Source organism: Cetorhinus maximus, chromosome 18 (assembly GCF_964194155.1).
Source record: "Cetorhinus maximus chromosome 18, sCetMax3.hap1.1, whole genome shotgun sequence".
Lineage (NCBI taxonomy): Eukaryota > Metazoa > Chordata > Chondrichthyes > Lamniformes > Cetorhinidae > Cetorhinus > Cetorhinus maximus.
In genome coordinates, this window is record NC_135896.1 from 1434218 (window position 1) to 1458660 (window position 24443).

The following is a 24443-nucleotide window of genomic DNA, read 5'->3' on the forward strand; positions in this document are numbered from 1 at the left end:
CCAGCACTTTGTTTTTATTTCAGATTTCCAGCATCCTCGGTATTTTGTTTCTGCAATATTCTGAGATATTACAGCTGAGAATAAACCAACCTGTTCCATGTATCTTCTGCTTGCCAGTGCCTCTCTCCCAACTTCTCCCTTGTGGGCACTGAGGCTATCATGGAGATGACTTCAAATAGTCGCTGACTATCTACATAGTAAAGTGTCGGTACCTGGGTCTGCACCCAAGGCCAGAGACAGATTGAAAAAATGTTTATTTTTCAGCTCCAAGTGAAACATTTTTATACTTATAATCCATTGTAGAAAACTCTCTCCAATAAACTAATCTCCCTGTGTTGTGTGCATGCCAGATGGATGGGTGCCATGTGGTTGAAAGACAGTGAACACTCCAAGATGAAAGAACAATGGGAGGTCTGGCACTCCACGAGGACACTGTAAGTTTGAGTCGGCACTAAACTTCATATTTTCCATTGCAATGCTACCCGTGCTTTCCCTTGCAACAAAGCCATCCAATATGTGTGGCTTCATACATTGGGGAGGGTACACCAAAATGGGGAAGTGGGATAGACTATAAAAGTGGCACCTCTCTGATATATGAATGGGGAGCCCAGGTCCTAGACTGGAGCAGAGAGACTTTATTTTAGCAAGGTGAGTCTGTGAGCACAGCTCTGCCCACGGAGGCTACACACTCACCCAGAAAGCTCCTCATCGCTATGGAGTGAGTGGAATAGTTGGACTGAGGTTAGCAAAGAACAATGGTCATAGCCAGGTTGGTGATTATTCAATCACACCACCAGTGGCTGTGGCCAATTTGCTGCTCTGTCTTTCCATTCCTGGTCTGGTCAGTTTGAGAAATGCCCATTAAGCTGGGAGTGAGTGATCTGTTCACTCTTGTGCTTTGTTCTCGTCAACAGAGAGGAAATTGCAAGAGGCAGGGATGACCTTTCATACTCCAAGTGAGAGAAAGGGCCCTATTAAAACCATAGACTCACATCTGACCACTCTGAGGAGAAGCATATCCCTCAAACAAGGCATAGTTAAAGATTATAGCCTTCAAATAGAAAGTTAGTGAGTGGCACTAGCCAAGAAGAACTTCAAAGTGCTTACTATTCAGAACAGGAATGCCTCAGCAGTCATGTAGAGACTGATCCCAGGGGAGCCATGAAAGAATGTATTTTTATTGAATCATATAATTAAATAAAGCATGGCAAGTCAATCATAGACTACTGGTGCTTAGAAATCCAAGCACTATTCCAAGTTAGCCAAAAGAATGCCTCCATTTGTTCCTCTTTGCTGTTCCTTTGTTCAATGCTGTCTGAAGACATTGTCTTCGGGTCGAAGGTGGTACGGGTGGTGATGCTGTTTTGTTTTCAGTCCCTGATTTCAAAGGTTGTCATATATGGGCCAATTTCACTCAGTCAACGTGTTTCTGCACAGAATCCAGAAGCAGGGAGAGGAGCTGCAAAGGGCAGAAGCCCATGATTCAGCAATCGCTTGCTGAACACTGGAATTTCTCAATGCTTTATAAAACAGAACATGATGGAAACGCACAGAGGTTTAAGCAGCAATTGCCAGAGAGAAGACAGTTAAACATTTCCAGTCAAATGAAGACTGCTGTGTATTGCAACATTTCACTTCCAACTCAGATTTCCCTATTCCTCTCATCTCTACTTCAACTTTAGAATGACACTTTATAGAACAACTCCATCCAAATCACTCAAAATCAACTCTTCTTAGAATCATAGAGTAGTAAGGACAGAAACAGGCCACTCAGCACATTAAGTTAACTCCTATTCCAGGTTTCAAATATTGACCCTCATTTTCAGGCCACGATGACAACATGAACTCAAAAACAGCTTCTCGGATGACAAATGCAGTCTCCCACATCCCAAGCCAAATTTTAAAATAGTCCATGTCCGGAAAATATGCTGACTCTCTCTAAGGTACAAGTCCCCTCCTGCCCTGAAGGTGCTGACGCTCACTGGGGTACAGATGCCCTCCTCTCCTGAATGTGCTGACTCTCACTGGGGTACAGGTCCCCATCCTCTCCTGAAGGTGCTGACTCTCACTGGGTACAGGTCCCCATCTCTCCTGAAGGTGTTGACTCTCACTGGGGTACAGGTCCCCCTCCTCTCCTGAAGGTGCTGACTCTCACTGGGGTACGGGTCCCCCTCCTCTCCTGTAGGTGCTGACTCTCACTGGGGTACAGGTCCCCATCTCTCCTGAAGGTGCTGACTCTCACTGGGGTACGGGTCTCCTCCTCTCCTGAAGGTGTTGACTCTCACTGGGGTACAGGTCCCCTCCTCTCCTGAAGGTGCTGACTCTCACTGGGGTACAGGTCCCCATCTCTCCTGAAGGTGTTGACTCTCACTGGGGTACAGGTCCCCTCCTCTCCTGAAGGTGCTGACTCTCACTGAGGTACAGGTCCCCATCTTTCCTGAAGGTGCTGACTCTCACTGGGGTACGGGTCCCCTCCTCTCCTGAAGGTGCTGATTCTCACTGGGGTACAGGTCCCCCTCCTCTCCTGAAGGTGCTGACTCTCACTGGGGTACAGGTCCCCCTCCTCTCCTGGAGGTGCTGACTCTCACTGGGGTGCGGGTCCCCTCCTGCCCTGAAGGTGCTGACTCTCACTGGGGTATGGGTCCCCCTCCTCTCCTGAAGGTGCTGACTCTCACTGGGGTACAGATCCCCCTCCTCTCCTGAAGGTGCTGACTCTCACTGGGGTACAGGTCCCCCTCCTCTCCTGAAGGTGCTGACTCTCACTGGGATACAGGTCCCCTCCTCTCCTGAAGGTGCTGACTCTCACTGGGGTATAGGTCCCCTCCTCTCCTGAAGGTGCTGACTCTCACTGGGGTACAGGTCCCCTCCTCTCCTGAAGGTGCTGACTCTCACTGGGGTATAGGTCCCCTCCTCTCCTGAAGGTGCTGACTCTCACTGGGGTATAGGTCCCCTCCTCTCCTGAAGGTGCTGACTCTCACTGGGATACAGGTCCCCTCCCCCCCCTGGGCTACAGGTCTCCCCCGCACTTGAAGTTGTTGAATTTTGCTCCTGCAAGGTTCAGATCAGCTAATTAATCAAATAGGAGGGATCCAAACTGAGTCCATCCTGTCCTGTGAGGCTCACTAGCACACCTGGCATTGCAAATGAATTTCCCAAATGAACATATCGAAGCAATCATTTGTTTCCTTTGTTCTGTTACTCACAAAATATGTGACCCTATCTAAACACTCCAGTGTGCACTTTCCCCATGTATTTCACCAGCCCTATGTATGCTCCCAAAGTTAACTGCATGATTGAGGTCACTGGAGCACATGGCTCACCTATTTCTGAGCAGAAAGCTAACTGTCCATTGAATTGAAAAGAGGGATGTTAGTGTAGGCTGCTGGCTGGTGTCCAGGGCGCATGAGGTTATGCTGTTGCTGTCCATTAACTGTGAACATGAACACTACGGCTTGGCTCAGAGCAGCCACACATGGTTTCTGTAATCTTCAAATTAAAACAAAAGCCTGCATTGAGTGACATGCCCCTACAGCTGCATTCACCACTACACATCCCAGTTGTTTGAAATAAGTGGCAGGAATCATTAAGTGATAACATCAGGCTGCTCATACAGAGCTGGGAAACACCAGAAAGGAAGCAAGATTAGAAATGAACAGTCAAACTAAACATTATTCAACAGATAACTATATCACAATTTGAGCAAAGTTACACAAAAGACTGTCATCATTTTAAAGAATGGGGACCAGCATACAGACTGCCACAGGGCTCAATATTGAGTTCTTCCACAACCAGTGCAATGTGGCTACAATCTGTACTATCCAGAAGATGCTGTGCAGCAACTCTCTTCAGAACCAAGAAGGACAAGGCCAGCAATGTCATGGGAACAGCATCATCTCTAAGTTCCCCTCCAGTTGCACACCATCCCAACTTGGAAATATATCACTGCTGCTGGGTCAAAATCCTGGAACTCCCTCCCTAACAGCACTGTGGGTGTACCTACACCATAGGAACTGCAGCGGTTCAAGAAGGCAACTCACCACCACCTTCTCAGGATGGGTAATAAATACTTGCCTTGCCAGAAATGCTCATATCCCCAGAAGGTTACTTTTTATTAAAAATACACACAAACTCCTTGACATTCACTCTGTACTGTTGTGCAATTTGTGGAGGTCACTTAAAGCAGGAGGGATCCTGACCCTCAGCAAGAAACAGTCAATCGGAAACATATTTTCCTTCGACTCCCTATTGTTTTTGAAGGGAAAGCAGTTTCCAGGAACGCCTCCGCACACTATTCTGGCTTGTATCCAGCGTAATACTGGTGTAATACTCTGACTCTGTTAAGGAAACGCAATCCCGTGGTTATTTAATAATAAAACTGCACAGGCCAAAGGGGATCTCTGCTGTATAAACGCACTTAATGAATTCCAGGTCAGACTGGCGATACACCTGCGATCACTAGCTCACACCAAATTAGCAAGCAGCATGCGATATCGGCTGTTGGGAATAACACAGCAGCTAGATTAACAGTGGCGACTTGTATAGTGAGTTTGACAGGAGCCGGAACCCTGCCTAAGCTTTTCCTTTTCCATTTCCCAGAGATGCTGAGGCCAAGTGCAATAAGCCCACTGCTCCCCAGTCCCACTTGGGATAGATTAGGAAGAAGACAGGGGTCCCTCCTGGCCAAGGACCTCATCACATGGTACATGTGCTCACAAGGTGATGAATGAGCCTTCCAGTCCATTTTCCAAAGCAAATCTAATGCCACAGTTATAGCTCACTGAAACTCCATGGAATAAGGCCATTTGGCCCCACGAGTCCGTGTTGGTGTTCATCTCCTAAACAACCAGTATCCTAATTCCACATACCCATCCTGTTCCCATTATCCTTTCCTTCTACTACCTAACTAAATTAAATATCGACATGGTTTCTGCTTCATTCACAGCTTTACAACTCTTTATGCAAAATAGTTTCTCCTGCTCTCTGTCTTAATTCTCTTCCATTTAAATCAAGGAATTGGCAGACCACGAGTTAATGTAGATCAGCAAGCACAGGGATGATGATGGAATTGGAGTGGTATGAGTTAAGGTAAGGGCAGCAGAGTCTTAGGTGAGTTTAAGTTTATGGAGGGTGAAAGAAGGGAGGCTGGCCAGGAGAGTACTGGAATAGTCAAGTCTAGAAGTAACAAAGGCATGGACAACTGCTTCACCTAATGAAGGTTGGAGGCCAGGGCAGAGTCAGGCAATGTTCTAGAGCTGGCAAGTGGTCTTGGTGATGGCGTGGGTATGTGGTTGGAAGCTCAGTTTGGGGTCAAATACAATACCAAGGTTACCTCAGATGGTGCCCAGGGAGAGGAATACAGTTGATATGTAGGGGTTGGAGACAAAAGGGCCTCAAACGCATGTTCAGACCTAATGTCAGTCTGGCACATATCTGGCATAGATAAAGTAGGCTCATGTAGTGGAGTGAGCGTTAATGCACTGTCTGAGAGTGTGGTGGAGGCAGATTCAATTGTGGTTTTCAGCAGGGAATTGGATAAGCAGCTGAAATGAAATAAATTGCAAGGTTACAGGGAAAGTGCAGGGGAGTGGGACCAGTTACACTGCCCTTGCAGACAGCTGGCATTTTTTTTTATTCATTGGATGAGGACGTCGATGGCTATGCCCATCTCTAAATTGCCCTTTTTTTCAGAGGACATTTAAGAGGGTCTGAAGTCACACGTAGGCCAGACCAGATAAGGATACCAGATTTCCTTCCCTAAAGGACATTAGTGAACCAGGTGGGTTTTTACAACAAGATAAATTGTAATCATTTCAGATTTTTACTGAAATCAAATTCACCATCTGCTGTGGTGGGATTCGAACCCGAGCATTACCCTGGATCTCTGGAATACCAGTCCAGTGAAAATACCACTAGGCCATAGCCTCCCTTGTGAACTTGATGGGCCAAATTGCCTCCTGTACTATAAATATTCTATAATTCTATTCTAAATTAGGTCCAGCATTGCAACCAGCTTTCTCTGCCCCTGAATTCAGCTTCACTGCATGCCATGCTGAGGATAAAACGTCAAAGCCAATGAAGTACTTTTGAAGTGTGGTCACTGTTCTATCATAGGAAGGGTGGCAGCCAAATTCCACACAGCACGATCCCATACACATCAACAAGATAATGGCCAGGCAATCTGATTTTGGTCATCTTTATTGAGGGATAAATATTGGCCAGGAGACCAGGGAGAATTCTAGAGCTCATCTTCGAATAATGGCCGACTTTTACACCCACCCCAGAGGGCAGGAGGCGCCTCATCTTGTTCAAAGGACAGCATCTCTGACAGTGCTGCACTCGAGTGTTGAACTGGATTAGGTACTCAAGTCTGTGGAATGCGACTTGAACCTATGACTTTCTGACTCAGAGGCGAGAGTGCGGCCCACTGAACCACATCTTACACAATGGGCAGAATTTTACACCTTGTGGGCAGACATGCGCCCAACCCGATCGGGCGCAAAGTAGCACGTGAAGATGGCGGGCGAGCATCCTGATGTTGTTCCACATGCATGCAATCTTCAGGTGGGCGGGTATGCGTGGGTGTCGGAGCCATGCCTGCCATCAATTAAAAGGCCACTTAAGGCCATTAAAGACCCAATTGATCGTGATTTTACATTGCCTGTGTGATTTTGCACTCGTCACACAGGCAAAACAGCCTGCCCACATTTTGCAAAACCTCATCCACAGGCGGGGTGAAAAGGGTCAGCAGCCTTGTCATTGTGAGGAGTTTAGGAGATAGTTTGCTGCTGGTTGTTTATTTGAACTTGACAGCTTCATCTCTGTTCTGAGCTTCATTCTTAGCGTTTCTGGCTTTCATTTCAGGACTCGTTAGTGTCTCCAAGGCCCCCGTGTGGACCCTTCCAGGTGCCAGACAGCCTCCCTCCCCCGGTAAAGGGAATTGTGCTCTTGTCTGAGGAAGAAGAGAAGGGCAGAAGGGGGAGGAGGCCAGGTGTCCCAATGCAGCCAACAGAGGAGGGGCCTGTGGGAGGAGAGGCGCAGGACCAGCAGGTAGTTCAGTGTGGAAGGTGCCGCAGAAGACGCCACTATCCTGCTGCCAGGGTTTACAGGCAGCGATGCAACTACCTCAATATGTCCGCATGTAGGCCAGACCAGGTAAGGACAGCAGATTTCCTTCTCTAAAGGGTTTTTACGACAATCGGCAATGGTTTCATGGTCCTCATTAGACTTTTAATTCCAGATTTTTATTGAATTCAATATTCAAATTCTGTGGTGGGATTCGAACCCGGGTCCCCAGAGCATTACCCTGGGTCAAGCTGGTGACAGAAACTTTGTTCAGGTGGGTAATTACATTTTTCATTTCCGTATGGATGAGGCCAGCCAGGCTGAGCGAGCAAGAGACTTTACAGTGATTGCTGGGTCCCCCTGTATCCAGGGTGCAATCGACTGCACACATGTGGCCATCGAGGTGCCAGTGGGTCAGCCAGGTGCCTTCATCAACAAGAAGGGCTTCCACTCGATGAACGTCTAGATAGTGTGTGACCACTGGACGCAGATTCCGCAAGTCTATGCAAAGTACTTTGGCAGCTCCCATGACGCTGACATCTTGAGACACTCACAGGTGCCGAGGCTATTTAGTGCTCCAGCCTGTCTGGATGGATGGCTGCTGGGTGACAAGGGATATCCGTTGAAAAGGTGGCTTCTGACGCCTCTCCACCACCCAAAAACAGAGGCACAGCATTATAATAGGAGTCATGCCTCCACAAGGGTGGTGGTAGAGAACCATAGGTCTTCTGAAGATGCGCTTCCAATGCCTGGACTGTTCAGGGGCAGCACTACAAAGACCCCCAGAGCGGGTGTCACTTATACTGGTTGCATGCTGCGCTCTCCACAGTCTGGCACTGGTAAGGAGGGGACTTGCTGGAGGAAGAGGGTCTTGACGCAGCTCCACAGGCCACAGAGGATGAATCCAGTAGTGAGTCAGAAGAGGAGCAGGGCGAGGAGAATGCTGAGGGCATGGAGGCAGACCTTTGCATCCTTCAGGGAGGCATGGAAGCCTTGATCCAACACTGCTTCAGCTAGGCTGCTAAAGATCAGCTTCCACCTCATGCCAGGACTGTCACCACCATCGAGGATGTCTGCAATGACCCTTTCATTTGGACCCAAAGTCCACTCAGTGCCCGTTCAATAAAGTTTAGAACCACCCCCACCCCCACAACAGAGCTGGGACCAGTGTCCTTGCGGGGGCTTTTGCTTGTTCTGTTGGGGAGTATTTAAACTAGTGTGGCAGGGGGATGGGATCCCAGGAGTAGGGTCAGATAGGTCAGATTCAGATCAGAAAAATGGAGGTAGAACATTAGCTAGGGACGTTGTGATAGACATGGAGTTACAGGAGAAGCAAAGTTTTAAAAGTGTCCAGCAAGGGAAATTGACGAGGTTAAACTGTTTATACTTCAATGCAAGGAGTATTACAAACAAGGTAGATGAGTTAAGGGCACAGGTAGACACATGGCAGCAGGATGTCATTGCTATAAGAGAGACCTGGCTAAAAGAGGGATAAAACTGGCAGCTAAATATCCCTAGTTATAGTGTCTTCAGACATGATAGAGTAGGAGATAAAAAAGGAGGGGGGTAGCACTAATGGTTGAAGAATCAATTCCAGTTGTGAGAAGGGATGATATACTAAATGGGTCAACAAACGAGGCTTTATGGATTGAGCTCAGAAATAAAAAAGAGGCAGTCACACTACTGGGAGTATACTACAGACCCCCAAACAGTGAAAGGGAGATAGAAGAACAAATATGTAGGCAAATTTCTGCTTGTAAGAACAAGAGGGCAATAATAGTAGGAGACTTCAACTATCCCAATATCAACTGGGATTCAAACAATATAAGGGGCACTGAGGGAGAAAAATTCATGCAGTGTGTCCAGGAAAATTTTTTCAACCAATTAGTGACAAACCCAACGAGAGGAGATGCAATTCCAGACCTAGTCTTGGGAATGAAGAAAGGCAAGTGGGTGAAGTGACAGCGACCATATCAGGGACAGTGATCACAATTCAGTCAGATTTAGCATTACCATGGAAAAGGACAGAGATAAGGCAGGGGTAAAAGTCTTGAACTGGGAGAAGGCAAATTTTGCAGAAATGAGAAGGGACTTGGCTGAGGTGGACTGGACAGCACTGCTGGAGGATAAAACAGTGGAAAGCCAGTGGGAAGCACTAAAAAGCGAGATCCCAATTGTACAAAGTAGACATGTCCCCTACAAAAATAAGAGTGGTACTGCCAAATCTAGACTCCCCTGGTTGTCTAGAGGAATACAGGGGAAGATCAAACAGAAAAAGAAAGCGTAAGATAGGCACAAAGAGCTAAGCACTGCAGATAGCCTAGACAAATATAGGAAGTGCAGGGACGAAGTAAAAAGGGAAATAAGGAAATCAAAGAGAGGGCATGAAAAAAGATTAGCAAGTAAAGTTAAAGATAACCCAAAGATGTTTTACCAATAGATTAATGCTAAAAGGTTAGTTAAGGAAAAAGTGGGACCTATCAGAGATGAAGATGGAAACTTGTGTGTAGATGCAGAGGCTGTGGGAAGGGTTTTGAATGAATATTTTGTCTCCGTGTTTACAAAGGAAAGGGAGGATGTAGACATAGTAGTCCAGGGGGAACGCTGCGAGATGTGTTAGTCATAAAGGGATAGTCATAAAGAGAGAGGAAGTACTCGAAGGGTTGAAATCCTTGAAAGTTGATAAATCACCAGGGCCAGATGGATTGTTTCCGAGGCTGCTGAAGGAAGTCAGGGAGGAGATAGCAGATGTCTGAGGATGATCTTCCAATCTTCACTAGATGCAGGGGAGGTACCGGAGGACTGGAGAAATGCAAACGTAGTTCCATTGTTTAAAAAGGGATCAAAGGAAATGCCAAACAATTATAGGCCAGTTAGTCTTACATCGGTGGTGAGCAAATTAATAGAATCAATCCTGAGAGATAGGATTTACTGTCATGTGGAAAGGCATGGACTAGTCAGGGATGGTCAGCATGGATTGGTTAAAGGAAGGTTTTGCCTCACAAATTTGATTGAATCCTTTGAAGAAGTAACAAGAAGGGTTGATGAAGGTAGTGCAGTGGATGTTGTGTACATGGATTTTAGCAAGGCATTTGACAAGGTCCCACATGACAGATTGGTCAGGAAAGTAAAAGTCCATGGGATTCAGGGTAATGTGGCAAACTGGATAAAAGGTTGGCTTTGTAACAGGAAACAAAAGGTAATGGTCAATGGATGCCCTTGTGAATGGAAAGTTGTCTCAAGTGGTGTTCCACAGGGCTCGGTGTTGGGACCCTTGTTGTTTGTGTTATATATTAACGATCTGGGCGTGAACGTGGGGGGCACGATTGGGGAATTTGCAGATGACACAAAGATTGGCCGAGTAGTGGATAGTGTAGAGGATAGCCATAATCTCCAAAACAATATAGATGGGTTGGCGGAGTGGGCAGTGAAGTGGCAGATGGATTTTAACATAAAGAAGTGTGAGGTCATACATTTAGGGAGGTCAAACAGTTACAGGGATTACAAAATAAATGGGAATATACTAAGAGGAGAAAATGAAGTGAGAGATCTTGGTGTACAAGTACACAGGTCCCTGAAGGCAGCAGTTCAAGTAGACAAGGTTGTAAAGAAGGCATATGGAATGCTCTCCTTCATGGCAGAGGTAAAGAATATAAAAGTAAGGATATAATGTTGGAATTGTATAAAACACTGGTGAGGCCACAACTGGAGTATTGTGTGCAGTTCTGGTCACCACATTACAGGAAGGACATAATAGCTCTGGAGAGTGCAGAGGAGGTTTACAAGAATGTTGCTAGGGTTAGAAAAGTGTAGCTACGAGGAGAGATTGGATAGGTTGGGGTTATTTTCCTTAGAACAAAGGAGGCAGAGAGGTGACTTGATTGAGGTGTAAAAAATTATGAGGGGAATAGATAGAGTGGACAGGACAAAATTGTTTCCGTTGGTGGAGAATTCTAGAACCAGGGGACATAGATTCAAGATAAGTGGCAGAAGGTGTAGGGGGGACATGAAGAAGAACTTTTTAACGCAGAGGGTTGTGGGTGTCTGGAATTCGCTGCCCAAGTTAGTGGTAGAGGCAGAAACTCTAAACTCTTTTAAAAAGTACCTGGATCTGCACCTCAAGTGCTGTAAGCTGCAGGGCTATGGGCTGGGTGCAGGAAGGTGGGATTAGAAAGGGCGCCTGGGTGTCCTTGGGCTGGCCTGGACAAGATGGGCCGAATGGCTTCCTTCTGTGCTGTAACTTTTCTATGGTTCTATTAACCTGAACAGTTATTTAAATCCATAAAGTACTTCATTGTATAAAACATGTGAAGACAACCTTTTGGTATGGGAAGGGGCTGTATAAATAGAAGGATTCTGTTTGATTTCCTTTCTATAGATAGAAGCAATGTTATGATTAAAGATCTCTTCTTCATATCATGGCTGCACCTTGAAATTGCACTTAATTGACTCCAAAAGACCTGGAATCCAGGGACATAACCGTCTCAGCCTGAAAGTAAGAGCTGCTAACTTTATACCATTCACAATGGAGCTGTGCTGCTGGTGCCTTGTGTGCGCCTCTGCCCTTCATGGGGCCCCTCCCCCTTTACCTAGTGCCATGCTTGTCTCCTCCCCCTTTACCTGATGCCATGCTTGTCTCCTCCCCCTTTACCTGGTGCCATGCTTGTCTCCTCCCCCTTTACCTGGTGCCATGCTTGTCTCCTCCCCCTTTACCTGATGCCATGCTTGTCTCCTCCCCCTTTACCTGGTGCCATGCTTGTCTCCTCCCCCTTTAGCTGGTGCCATGCTTGTCTCCTCCCCCTTTACCTGGTGCCATGCTTGTCTCCTCCCCCTTTAGCTGGTGCCATGCTTGTCTCCTCCCCCTTTACCTGATGCCATGCTTGTCTCCTCCCCCTTTACCTGATGCCATGCTTATCTCCTCCCCCTTTACCTAGTGCCATGCTTGTCTCCTCCCCCTTTACCTGGTGCCATGCTTGTCTCCTCCCCCTTTAGCTGGTGCCATGCTTGTCTCCTCCCCCTTTACCTGGTGCCATGCTTGTCTCCTCCCCCTTTAGCTGGTGCCATGCTTGTCTCCTCCCCCTTTACCTGGTGCCATGCTTGTCTCCTCCCCTTTACCTGGTGCCATGCTTGTCTCCTCCCCCTTTAGCTGGTGCCATGCTTGTCTCCTCCCCCTTTACCTGGTGCCATGCTTGTCTCCTCCCCCTTTAGCTGGTGCCATGCTTGTCTCCTCCTCCTTTACCTGATGCCATGCTTGTCTCCTCCCCCTTTACCTGGTGCCATGTTGTCCTGTTATGATCTCTGCAGAGACCAACCAATAACTTTTAAAGATAAATTTGAACTTCCAATTAATAGCGGAAAGGATGACACAACAAGACTTCACATTTTAAGACTTTTACTGTAACAAAATACTAAAAGCACTATTCACTAAGCATCATCTTTGCAGGCAACTAATATTTTAAACCACAAAGCAGAACGTTTGCCATCAGCTTTTAGTACAACCGAAAATAGATTTCGGATATTCACAGGTATATTTTACACAGTCCTTTAATTAGACATTCAATTCTCCTGCACCTAGTCCAAGGTGATTCTTCGCTCCAGAGGGTTTACTTATGTTCTTTTCCTTTCTCAGCCTGGGAACTTTTAACCTCAGAACTATCTTACAGAGTGAGATTTTTTTTCCTGGAGATTCTTCCTCTAGCACAAGTGAGGCGAATCTTCCAGCCTTGTTTTAACACCTCATGAATTTGGTCTTTTCAATCTGGGTGCGAGCTCCCACCCACATTCCTGTGTGGTGAACCACAGTGTCCTGATGCCTATAGCTGCTCTTCCTCGCCAGGATCCTGGCAGACTAACATTGCCTGTGAGTTTTCAGGGATACCTTAAACTCTTCTCCTTCTAAAGCCCATCTCCATGGCAACGTGAATCACATAGGCCTTGTATCCAGGGAGAAATGCTGATTAGCTATCCTTGGAATCCCAACTCTCTTTTATCTTGGAAGTCAATGGGCAGTTTATATCACAACTGTTTACAATCCGAATTTCTCAAAACTTTTCTGGGACTTTGGAGACACTCAGTCTATTCGCAGTTAGCACACAGGCTGCTGCCAGTGTCTCCAAGTGTAAACACCTTGCACCTTCTTCCCAGTAAAACAGTCCGGGCTCCCTTTAATCTCAACAATCAAACCACCCAGGCTTGCTGTCAGGTAGGCTTCAGAATAGGTCACTTGGCCATCTTCATTTTACCTTAAATTAAAAACAGTCCCAAAACATAACCATTTTATAAACCTCATAACTGTAACAGCCCTCCACCCCCTTTACCTGATGCCATGCTTGTCCCTGCCCCTTTACCTGGTGCCGGGCTCGACTGGTATCCAGTAGCTGTCGGGAATGCTGCTGTTGCTGTTGCAGCTGTTGCAGTGCATACTGCAGTTGCTGGCTCCCGGACGTTGGCTTGTATCTCTGCTTTGGAGTCACTCCCGTCACTGTGTTATATGCACACTCAACCTCACGCTCCCAGCTCAGGACATCCATAGGACCTCTGTGAGTGTGTGAGAGTGTGTGTGTATGGATGGAGAGAGAGAGACAGAGAGAGAGAGAGTCCCATGGTTAGCAGGTGGGCACACTGGGCGAAGAGTCAAAAAAGTACTTAATTAACTAAAGTTTATCAATTCCTCTCCTCCCCTGTAAATGCTACATGAGGCTGCATCATTGTATGGCAGCATGGCGTGAATCAATATCTGCCTCCAACTATATCCGCACCCTGTGAGATATTGTTGCTCAGGAGCTGTAGGTGATAGAGCAGAGAGAAAGATTACTGAATGGTACCCGCTCCCCATCCTTCTTCCCACTTCACACATGAGCAACAGCCGGGCAGGGTTGGATGGAACAGTCAAGATTGAGCGAACACATTCTCGAGAGCACCCACTGGGGGTTTGATATGCGCTGCAATTGGCACAGGTTGCAGATAGGGATGTTTACAGTCAAGTTCATTTTCAGGATATGTGCGTAACTGGCAGGGCTGACATTTATTGCCCATCCCAGGTACCTCTGAACTGGAGGATCGAGTGTTCAAGTTCCACTCTAGAGACTTGAACAGGGATTTGAGCACAAAACCCCGCTGACACTTCCAGTGCAATGCTGCCCTGTCAGAAGTGTTGTCTTTTAGATGAGGCATTAAGCTAAGGCCCCATCTGCCCTTTCAGGTAGATGCAAATGATCCCATGTCACTATTTTGAATCAACATTAATAGAGCTTGGAGCTGTGGCTGGAGTCGCTGTGCAGCATCCGCAAGGATGAGATCTTCATGGATAGATTGTACAGTGAGGTGGTCACACCGCAGGTAAAGAGTGCACAGGCAGAAAGGGAATGGGTGACTGCCAGTCAGAGTAAAAGCATTAGGCAGGTAATGCAAGAGTCCCCCGGGTCCGTCTCCATCTCTAACAGATTTTCCATTTTGGATGCTGCTGGGGGGGGCGGGGGGTGGTTTCTCAGGGGAATGTTACACCATTATGGTGTGTTGCCTCTCTGATGCCAGGGTCAAGGATGTCACTGAGCAGCTGCAGGACATTCTGAAGGGGGAGGGTGAACAGTCAGAGGTCGTGGTCCACATCGGTACCAATGACAAAAGTAAAAAGAAGGATGAGGTCCTGAAAGTAGAATATAGGGAGCTAGAAAATAAATTAAAAAGCAGGACCACAAAGGTAGAAATCTCAGGTTTACTCCCAGGGCCGCGTTCTAGCGAGATCAGGAATAGGAGAATAGACCAGATGAATGCGTGGCTGGAGACATGGTGTAGGAGGGAGAAATTTAGATTCCCGAGACAGATTCTGGGAAGATGGGACCTGTACAAGCTGGACGGGTTGCACCTCAGGAGCACCGGGACCAATATCCTCACAGGGTTATTCACTAGCACTGTAGGGGAGGGTTTAAACTAGAGTGGCAGGGGGATGGGAACCTGAGTGGGAGACACAAGAGAGCAAAACACAGATAGGAATGAAAGAGACAGAAAAGTAGAAAGCACAAGTGGAAGGCAGAGGAAACAAGGGCTGGTCGCAAATAGGGCCATAGTACAAAAAAGATTTGTAAAAACATTAAAAAGACAAGTTATTTAAGGATGAAATCAGTGTAATTGTGAGAGGGGATATTGGCTCAGGCAATCTAGATGTAGAATCAGTCTCAATGGAACTAAGAAGCACCAAGGGATGGAAAACATTGGTGGGAGTTGTCTATAGGCCTCCAAACAGTAGTGGTAAGGTAGGGGACAGCATTAAACAGGAAATTAGAGATGCATGTAACAAGGGTGCTACAGTAACCATAGTTGACTGTAATATATATATAGACTGGGCAAACCAAATTAACAATAATAATGTGGCAGATGAATTCCTGAAATGTGTACCAGATGGTTTTCTAGACCAGTATGACAAGGAACTGATGAGGGAACAGGCTACCCAGGTTTGGTATTGTGCAATGAGGAGGAGTTAATTAATAATCTTGTTGTGTGGGGTCCTTTAGGGAACAGTGACCATAACATGATAGAATTCTTCATTAGGATAGAAAGTGAAATGGTCCAATCTGAAACTAGTGTTCTAAATAAAGGAAACTATGAAGTATGAGGCGTGAGTTGGCTAAGATAGATTGGGGGACTTCATTAAAAGGCATGACAGTGGATAGGCAATGACTAACATTTAAGGAACGAATGTATGCATTGCAACAGTTATACATTCCTTTCTGGTGCAAAAACACAGCAGGAAAAGCGGCCCAACCAAGGCTAACAAAAAAAATTAAAGATTATATCAGATCCAAAGAAGAGTCATATAAAGTTGCTAGAAAAAGTAGGTCTGAGGATTGGGAGCAGTTTAGAATTCAGCAAAGGAGGACCAACAGATTGATTAAGAGGGGGAAAATGAAGTATGAGAGTAAACTTGCAAGGAACATAAAAGCAGATTGTAAAAGCTTCTATAAATACGTAAAAAGAAAAAGTTTAGTGAGGACAAATGTAGGTCCCTTACAGTCTGAAACCGGAGAATTTATAATAGAAAACAAGGAATTGGCAGAACAATTAAACAACTATAGTTCTGTCTTCACCGAGGAAGACGCAAATAGCTTCCCAGAAATGTGAGGGGACCAAGGGTCTAGTGAGAAGGAGGAATTGAAGGAAATTAATATTAATAAAAAAATAGTGCTGGAAAAATTTATAGGACTGAAAGCTGATAAATCCCCACAGCCTGATAATCTACATCACAGGATACTAAAGGTGGCAGCTATGGACATAGTGGATGCATTGGTTGTCATCATCCAAAATTCTGTAGATTCTGGAATATCAGTAGGAGGGAAAATGCTAGATAAAAGCAAAATACTGCGGATGCTGGAAAGCTGAAGAATCATACAGACTCGAAACGTTAACTCTGTTTCTCTTTCCACAGATGCTGCTAGACCTGCTGAGTTTTTCTGACATTTTCTGTTTTTGTTTAGGAAAATGCTAGAGTCTATCATAAAGGATGTGATAACAGGACACTTAGAAAATATCAACGGGATTAGACAAAGTCAGCATGGATTTATGATGGGAAAATCATGTTTGAAAACCTACTGGAGTTATTTGAGGACGTAACTAGCAGAATAGGTAAGAGAGAACCAGTGGATGTGGTGTATTTGGATTTTCAGAAATCTTTTGATAAAGTCCCACAAAAGAGGTTAGTGTGAAAAATTAAAGCACATGGGATTGGGGGTAATATATTGGCATGGATTGAGAATTGGTTAGCAGACAGGAAACAGAGAGTGAGAATAAATGGGTCTTATTCAGAGTGGCAGGCGGGTGAGTGAGTGGGCAAATACATGACAGATGCAGTAAAACGTGGATACATGTAAAGTTATCCACTTTGGTAGGAAAAACAGACTGGCAGAGTATTTTTTAAATGGTGATAGATTGGGAAATATTGCTGTACAAAGGGGCCTGGGTGTCCTTGTACACCAATCACTGAAAGCAAGTATGCAGGTGCAGCAAGCAGTTAAGAAGACAAATGGTATGTTGACCTTCATTGTGAGAGGACTTGAGTACTGGAGCAAAGATGTCTTACTGCAGCTGTACAGGGCCTTGGTGAGACCACACCTAGAGTACTGTGTGCAGTTTTGGTCTCCTTGCCTAAGAAAGGATATACTACAGAGCGAGTGCAGCAAAGGTTCACCAAGCTGATTTCTGTGACAGCAGGATTGTCGAATGAGGGTAGATTGGGCCAACTAGGCCCAAATTCACCGAAGTTTAGAAGAATGAGAGGGGGTCTCATTAAAATGTATAAAATTCTGACAGGGATGGAAAGGCTGGATGCAGGGATGATGTTTCCTCTGGCTGGGGTTCTAGAACAAGGGGTCACACTCTCAGGATAAGGGGTAGGCCATTTAGGGCTGCGATGAGGAGAAACCTCTTCACTCAGAGGGTGGTGAACCTGTGGAATTCTCTACCACAGAGGCTGTGGATGCAAAGTCACTGAATATATTGAAGAAGGAAATAGAGAGAGTTCTGGGCTCTAAAGGCATCAAGGGATATGGGGAGAGGGCAGGAGTATGGCATTGAAATACAGGATCAGCCTTGATCATATTGAGCAGCAGAGCATGCTTGAAGGGCCAAATTACCTACTCCTGTTCCTATTTTCGATGTTTCTGTCAAACACTTCCAGGGCAGGTACAGTACGGGGTTAGATACAAAGTAAAGTTCCCTCTACACTGTCCCCATCAAACAGTCACAGGACAGGTACAGCACGGGGTTAGATACAGAGTAAAGCTCCCTCTACACTGTCCCCATCAAACACTCCCAGGGCAGGTACAGCACGGGGTTAGATACAGTATCACACCATCACAGTATCTTTACAGTGCAGGAGGCCATTCGGCCCATCGAGTCTGCACTGGCTCTCTGAAAGAGCATCCCACCTAGTCCCACTCCCCTGCCTTATCCCCATACTCTTGCATATTCTGGAATGTTGTCAGGCTCCATAGCCTTTGCAGTATCCAGTATCTTCAGCCGTTTCTTGACATCACGTGGAGTGAATCGAATTGGCTGAAGACTGACATCTGTGATGCTGGGGACATCTGGAGGAGGCCGAGATGGGTCATCCACTCAATATTGCTGTGAATGCTTCAGCCTTATCTTTTGCACTGCTGTGCTGGGCTCCCCATCATTGGGGATGGGGGTATTTGTAGAGCCTCCTCCTCCAGTGAGTTGTTTAACTGTCCACCACTATTCACGACTGGATGTGATAGGACTGCAGAGCTTAAATCTGATCCGTTGGTTGTGGAACCGCTTAGCTCTGTCTATCACTTGCTGCTTATGCTATTTGGCACGCAAGTAGTCGTGTGTTATAGCTTCACCAGGTTGACACCTCATTTTTAGTTATGTCTGGTGTTGCTCCTGGCATGCCCTCCTGCACTCTTCATTGAACCAGGATTGATCATGGTAGAGTGGGGGATATGCCAGGCCATGAGGTTACAGATTGTGATTAAATACAATTCTGCTGCTGCTGATGGCCCACAGCACCTCATGGATGCCCAGTCTTGAGTTGCTAGATTTGTAGTATGACACAACACGATGGAGGGTATCCTCAATGTGAAGAAGGGACTTTGTCTTCACAAAGACTGTGCGGTGGTCATTCCCACCAATACTGTCATGGACGGATGCATCAGCCACAGACGAGGTCAAATATGTTTCTTCCTCTTGTGGGCTACCTGCTGCAGACCCAGTCTAGCCACTATGTCCTTTAGCCAGCTCAGTCAGTACTGGTGCCACTGAGCCATTCTTAGGGGCATTGAAGTCCCCACCCAGTGGTGTTCAACATGGAGGAGTAAAGATTCATCAGCTGAGGAGGGCGCATTACATAGTAATCAGCAGGAGGTTTCCTTGCCCATATTTGACCTGATGCCAGGAGACTTCATGGGGCCTGGAGTCGATGTTGAGGACTCCCTGGGCAACTCCCTCCCAACTGTATACCACTGTGCTGCCATCTCTGCTGGGTCTGTCCTGCCAGTGGGACAGGACATACCCAGGGATGTCGATGGTGGTGTCTGGGACATTGTAAGGTATGATTCCATGAGTATGACTACGTCAGGCTGTTGCTTGGCTAGTCTGTGAGACAACTCTCCTAATTTTGGCACTAGCACACAGATGTTACTAAGGAGGACTCTGCAGGGTCAACAGGAATGAGCTTGCCATTGTTGTTTCCAGTGCCTAGGTCGATGTCAGGTGCTCTGTCCAGTTTCATTCCTTTTAGACATTTTAGTGGTTCGATACAACTGAGTGGCTTGCTAGGTTATTTCAGAGGGCAATTAAGAGTCAACCACATTGCTGTGGGTCTGGAGTCACATGTAGGCCAGACCAGATCAGGGCAACAGATTTCCTTCCCTAATGGACATTCGTGAAACAGATGGGTTTTTACAACAATCGACATGATTTTATGGTCATCATCAGAATTTTAATTCCAGATCTTCATTGAATTCAAATTTCACCACCTTTGAACCCAGGTCCTTAGAACACGACCTTGGCTCTGTGAATTATAGTCCAGCGACAATATCACTACACCACTGCCTCCCAATTACTTTAAATCTGTGCCCTCTCGTTTTTGATCCTCTCTCAAGTGGGAACTGTTTTTCCCTATTTTCTCTGACCTGAACCCACATGATTTTGAATACCTCTCTCAAACATCCTGTCAGCCTTCCATTTCCCAAGAAAAACAGTCCTGACTTCTGCAATCTCTCTCTAACTGAAGCTTCTCATCCCTGGAACCATTCTTTTGAATCTTTGCTGCTCTCTAAACCTGCCCAGCCACCTTCAATGACTTATGCACATATACACCCAAGTCCCTCTACTCCTGCACCCACTTTAGAATTGTACCCATTATATTGTCTCTCTTCATTCTTCTTACCAAAATGAATCACTTCACATTTCTCCTCACTGAACTTCATCTGCCACCTGTATGCCCATTCCATCACAACTTGCCATGCCAAGGTCTACACCATCTGCCTCATAGTCCACAATGCTTCCAAGTTTTGTATCACCCACAAACTTTGAAATTGTGCCCTGTATACCAAGATATAGGTGATTAATATATATTTTAATATATATATATTATATATATATATATATATATGGAAAAGCAAGGTCCCATCACTGGCCCCTGGGGAACTCCACTACAAACCTTCCTCCAGCCAGAAGAATATCCATTAACCACTGCTCTCTGTTTCCTGCCACTCATCAAATTTTATACGCATGTTGCTACTGTTTCTTTTATTCCATCAGCTATAACTTTGCTCTTAAAGTCTGTTGTGTGGCTGTATCAAATGCCTTTCAGAAGTCCTTGGGCAGAAATTTGCACTGAGCGGGCAGGTGTGCGCCTGACCTGCTTGAGCATAAAATGATGTACAATGATGTCGGGCAAGTGTCCTGGAGTCATCACACACTTGCACGATATTTTGTCAGCGGGCGCATTGCCACCGACAATTAACAGGCAGATTAAGGCCATTAAAGTCACAATTGAATAAAAGTTTTTGCTGCAGCTCCAACCTTACGGTTGGCGGGCGGGTGAAAAGGCCAAGCAGCCTTTGGATTTTTTAAGAAACCTCATTCACGGGCAGGATGAGATTTCCAACAGCAAATAAGAATTAAATAAAAATGTTTAAATTTCATTCATAACATGGCCCTGTTCATGTGACAGAGTCACATGAGGGGATGTGTTTTTAACAGAGGTAACTTTTTTATTTTTATGTTTTTAAATCTTCAGCTCTCTGAGGCAGATCTGCGCCTCGGGGAACTTTCATTGCGCACACTCACATGCATGCGCAAACTTCTGCACTCGCCCTCCTCCTGCCCTCACCTTGGCAGTGCTGCAGCGCATGTTTCATGTTGGCTGGCCATTAATTGGCCAGCCAGTGTGAAATTAATGTCGGGGCCTGATTGCGGGCAGTGGTCATCTTCACAATTATTCACCGGGCCCCCACTGTGTCTGCCCGACGAGGTAAAAATCCTGCCCCATGTATACCACATCAACTGCATTTCCTTCATCAATCCTCATCAAAAAACTCCAGCTACTTCAACAAGTAATCCATACTTTCTTTAATTAACCTGCATTTGTTCATGTGACTTTTGGTTTTGTTCCAAATTACTGTTTCTAGAAGCTTCCCCACCACTGAAGTTAAACTGACTGGCCTGTAGTTGCTGGACTTATCTTGACACTCTATTTTGAGCAAGAGTGTAATATTTGTAATTCTCCAGTCCTCTGGCACCACCCCTCAGTCTAAGGAAGACTGAAAAATTATGGCCAGTGCCTCTGCAATTTCCACTCTCACTTTCCTCAGTATCCTGGGATACATCTCATCCAGTCCTGGTGCCTTATCCACTTTAAGCATAGACAGCTTTTCAATACCTCATCGTTATCAATTTTAAACCCTTCTAGCGTTTGAATTTCCCCCTTTTTCACCATTTCACTAATCTTTGACTCCAATCGATTCGGTCCAAGTCTGTTTTACCCCATTGAAGTCGGATTTATTCTTATTCTGGATTGCTCCTTGTCCTTTTCCATAGCCAACATAAAGCTTATAGATACAATGATCACTGTCCTCTAAATGTTCCCCTACTGACACTTAACCCACCTCATTTTCAAGAACCAGGTCTAGCAGTGCCTCTTTTCTCATTGGACTGAAAACATACTGCTGTAGAAAAGTTTCCTGAACATATTCTAGGAACTCTTGCCCCTCTCTACTCTTTACACCACTACTATCCCAGTCTATATTCAGATAATTAAAACTACTACATTATATTACTACATTACTACATTAAAACTAACTACATTATAACTACTCGATAATTTTGGCACCTCTCTGTAGTTCCCTTGTAAATTTGTTTCTCTATATCCTTCCCATTAGTTGGTGGCCTGCAGACTACACTGAGCAATGTAATTGCACCTTTTTTATTCCTTAGCTCTAGCCAAATAGATTCTAGATTTCTTGACCCCTATCAGTGAACCGTGAGAGAAAGCTGGGCAGCAGGAACAGGGAAAACCTGATTCGAATCTCCAATGACATTTCCCCACCCCTCTCCCCCTCCACTTCCACCCACCCCACCATCTGGTCAAGTTCAAAGCGTGGCTTTTCTTTTATTGTACTCAAGCAATTTGCTAAACTTCAGGGGTGAATGAGATTCCAAGTTAGAATCCCCTTTGCTTACCTTCCCCTCACTCACACACAAATCTGGATAGGCAGCAAGGGGTCTTGCTGGAATCTATTCTCAGAATAAAAACACAACAAAGAAAAGATGGGAAACAAAGAGCACCAGAGATTTTAACAGACCGAGTTTTAAGGATGAAAAAAACTGCTGAGGAGTCAAAAGTGTGTTCCCGGTGCCAAACATATTGAACTGGTTTGCAGACCGATCTGCGAGGAAGCCATGGGATGTTACTTAAAATGTTTCAACAGGATGGGCCGCTTTTGAACTCCCTGAATTCTGTGGCAGGTATGCTCTGTCAGCAATCTGCAATCACAATTCTCCTGTTTCTTTCAAATGCATCGGGCTCAATATTCAGGAGGTGGTGTAAGGGACGATGGGTGGGGTGAGAGGGGGTGGGGGTTGGACATGGGGGCTGGATGTGGGGAACTGGGGTGGGGAGCGGGGGCGGGACGGTGCGAGGGTAGGGGGGAGCGTGGGCGGGGGAGAGCGAGAGCGGGGTAGAGGGCGGGGGAAGGGGCAATGACGGCGATGCAAGTGGGGACGAGGGCGTGGCGAGGGCGGGGGAAGGGGGGGCAAGGGTGGGGGAAGTGGGGACGACGGGGGGGAATGGAGGGAGAAGGGGTGAAGGCGGGGAAGAGGGCAGGGGAAGGGGGCGAGAGGGGGCAAGGGTGGGAAAAGGGGACGAGGGCGGGGGGCGACAGCGGGGAGAAAGGGGCGAGGTGAGGTGAGGGCGGGGGATGGGGCGAGAGTGGGGGACGGGGGCGGGGGAAGAGAGGCGAGGGCGGGGACAAGGGTGGGGGAAGGGGGGGCGAGGGTGGGGGAAGGGGGGCGAGGGCGGGGGAAGGGGGCGAGGGCAGGGGAAGGGGGGCGAGGGCGGGGGAAGGGGGGCGAGGGTGGGGGAAGGGAGGCGAGGGCGGGGGAAGGGGGCGAGGGCGGGGAAAGGGGGATGAGGGTGGGGGAAGGGGGACGAGTGTGGAGGAAGGGGGCGAGGGAGGGGGAAGGGGGGCGAGGGTGGGGGAAGGGGGATGAGGGTGGGGGGAGGGGGATGAGGGCGGGGGAAGGGGCGAGGGCGGGGGAAGGGGCGAGGGCGGGGGTAGGGGGTGAAGGCGGGGGAAGGGGGATGAGGGCGGAGGAAGGGGGATGAGGGCGGGGGAAGGGGGTGAGGGCGGGGGAAGGGGGTGAGGGCGGGGGAAGGGGGCAAGGGCGGGGGTAGGGGGCGAGGGCCGAGGAAGGTGGTGAGGGCAGGGGAAGGGGGACAAGGGCGGGGGAAGGTGGTGAGGGCCGGGGAAGGGGGCGAGGGTGGGGGAAGGGGGACGAGGGCGGGGGAAGGGGACGAGGGCGGGGGTAGGGGGCGAGGGCGGGGGAAGGTGGTGAGGGCGGGGGAAGGGGGCGAGTGCGGGGGAAGGGGAGGAGGGCCGGGGAAGGGGGATGAGGAGGGGAGGGGCATAAGGAGGGATGGGTAACTGGAGGGGTGAGGAGGGGTGGGGGATAGGAGGAAATAAGGGAACCAGATGGGAGGGGAGGGGGAAGAGAGAATGTGTAAAGGAAAGAAGGGAAGAGAAGCAGAAGGGGAGAGGGGCAAGAGGAGAGATGGGAGGGGTTGGGAAGGAAGGTGAAAGAGTGGAAAGGAGAAGGGGGTGGTCGAAGGGAGTGTGTGAGAACAAGAAAGAGAAAGATGGGGAAGAGAAAAAAGTGGAGAGTGGGGAGGGGAGGCGAAGGAGAGGGTTGCTTGGCTGCTGCAGCAAGAGGGGAGGGCCAGGAGAGGGAGGGAGCGGGAGTCGGGGATGAGGGGGGGAGGGAGCGAGGGAGGGAGGGAGGCCGGGGCGAAGATTCAAAGAGTTGGCTGGTGCTCAGGTTGTGTGGAACATAAGCTCAGTGCATGCAGGGGATTGGCAGAGAGCCAGGGCTGCTGTCAGTTAGTGAAGTGGATGGAATGCAGTAAGGGTTTGTTTTATACTTTCTTTCTGTTATTATAACAAATGGCCGTTTGAGGCCAAACTTAACACAGTGAAGAGTTAGTGTATCCAGGGCCTAGAACAAACTAATTATGAGGTGATTCATTCTTTATGACTTTAACAGACACCCCCGCCCCCTCCCCATCACCGTTTCCTTTCTTTATTTCAAAAAAAAAAGCCGTTAATTCTGGACCTAAACTCTTTAGTGCGGAACCAATCGTAAAG

General features: G+C 47.2%; 1 protein-coding gene across 1 annotated transcript in view; it reads right to left on the minus strand.

Moving 5' to 3' along the window:
* The window catches only part of ttll5 (tubulin tyrosine ligase-like family, member 5), a 375463-nt gene that overhangs the window by 36186 nt on the left and 314834 nt on the right, over window positions 1-24443 (minus strand). The window contains exon 30 of the mRNA XM_078561984.1: window positions 13380-13599. Within this exon, the coding sequence (XP_078418110.1) occupies window positions 13380-13599 (220 nt within the window). The remainder of the gene's footprint in view (window positions 1-13379; window positions 13600-24443) is intronic.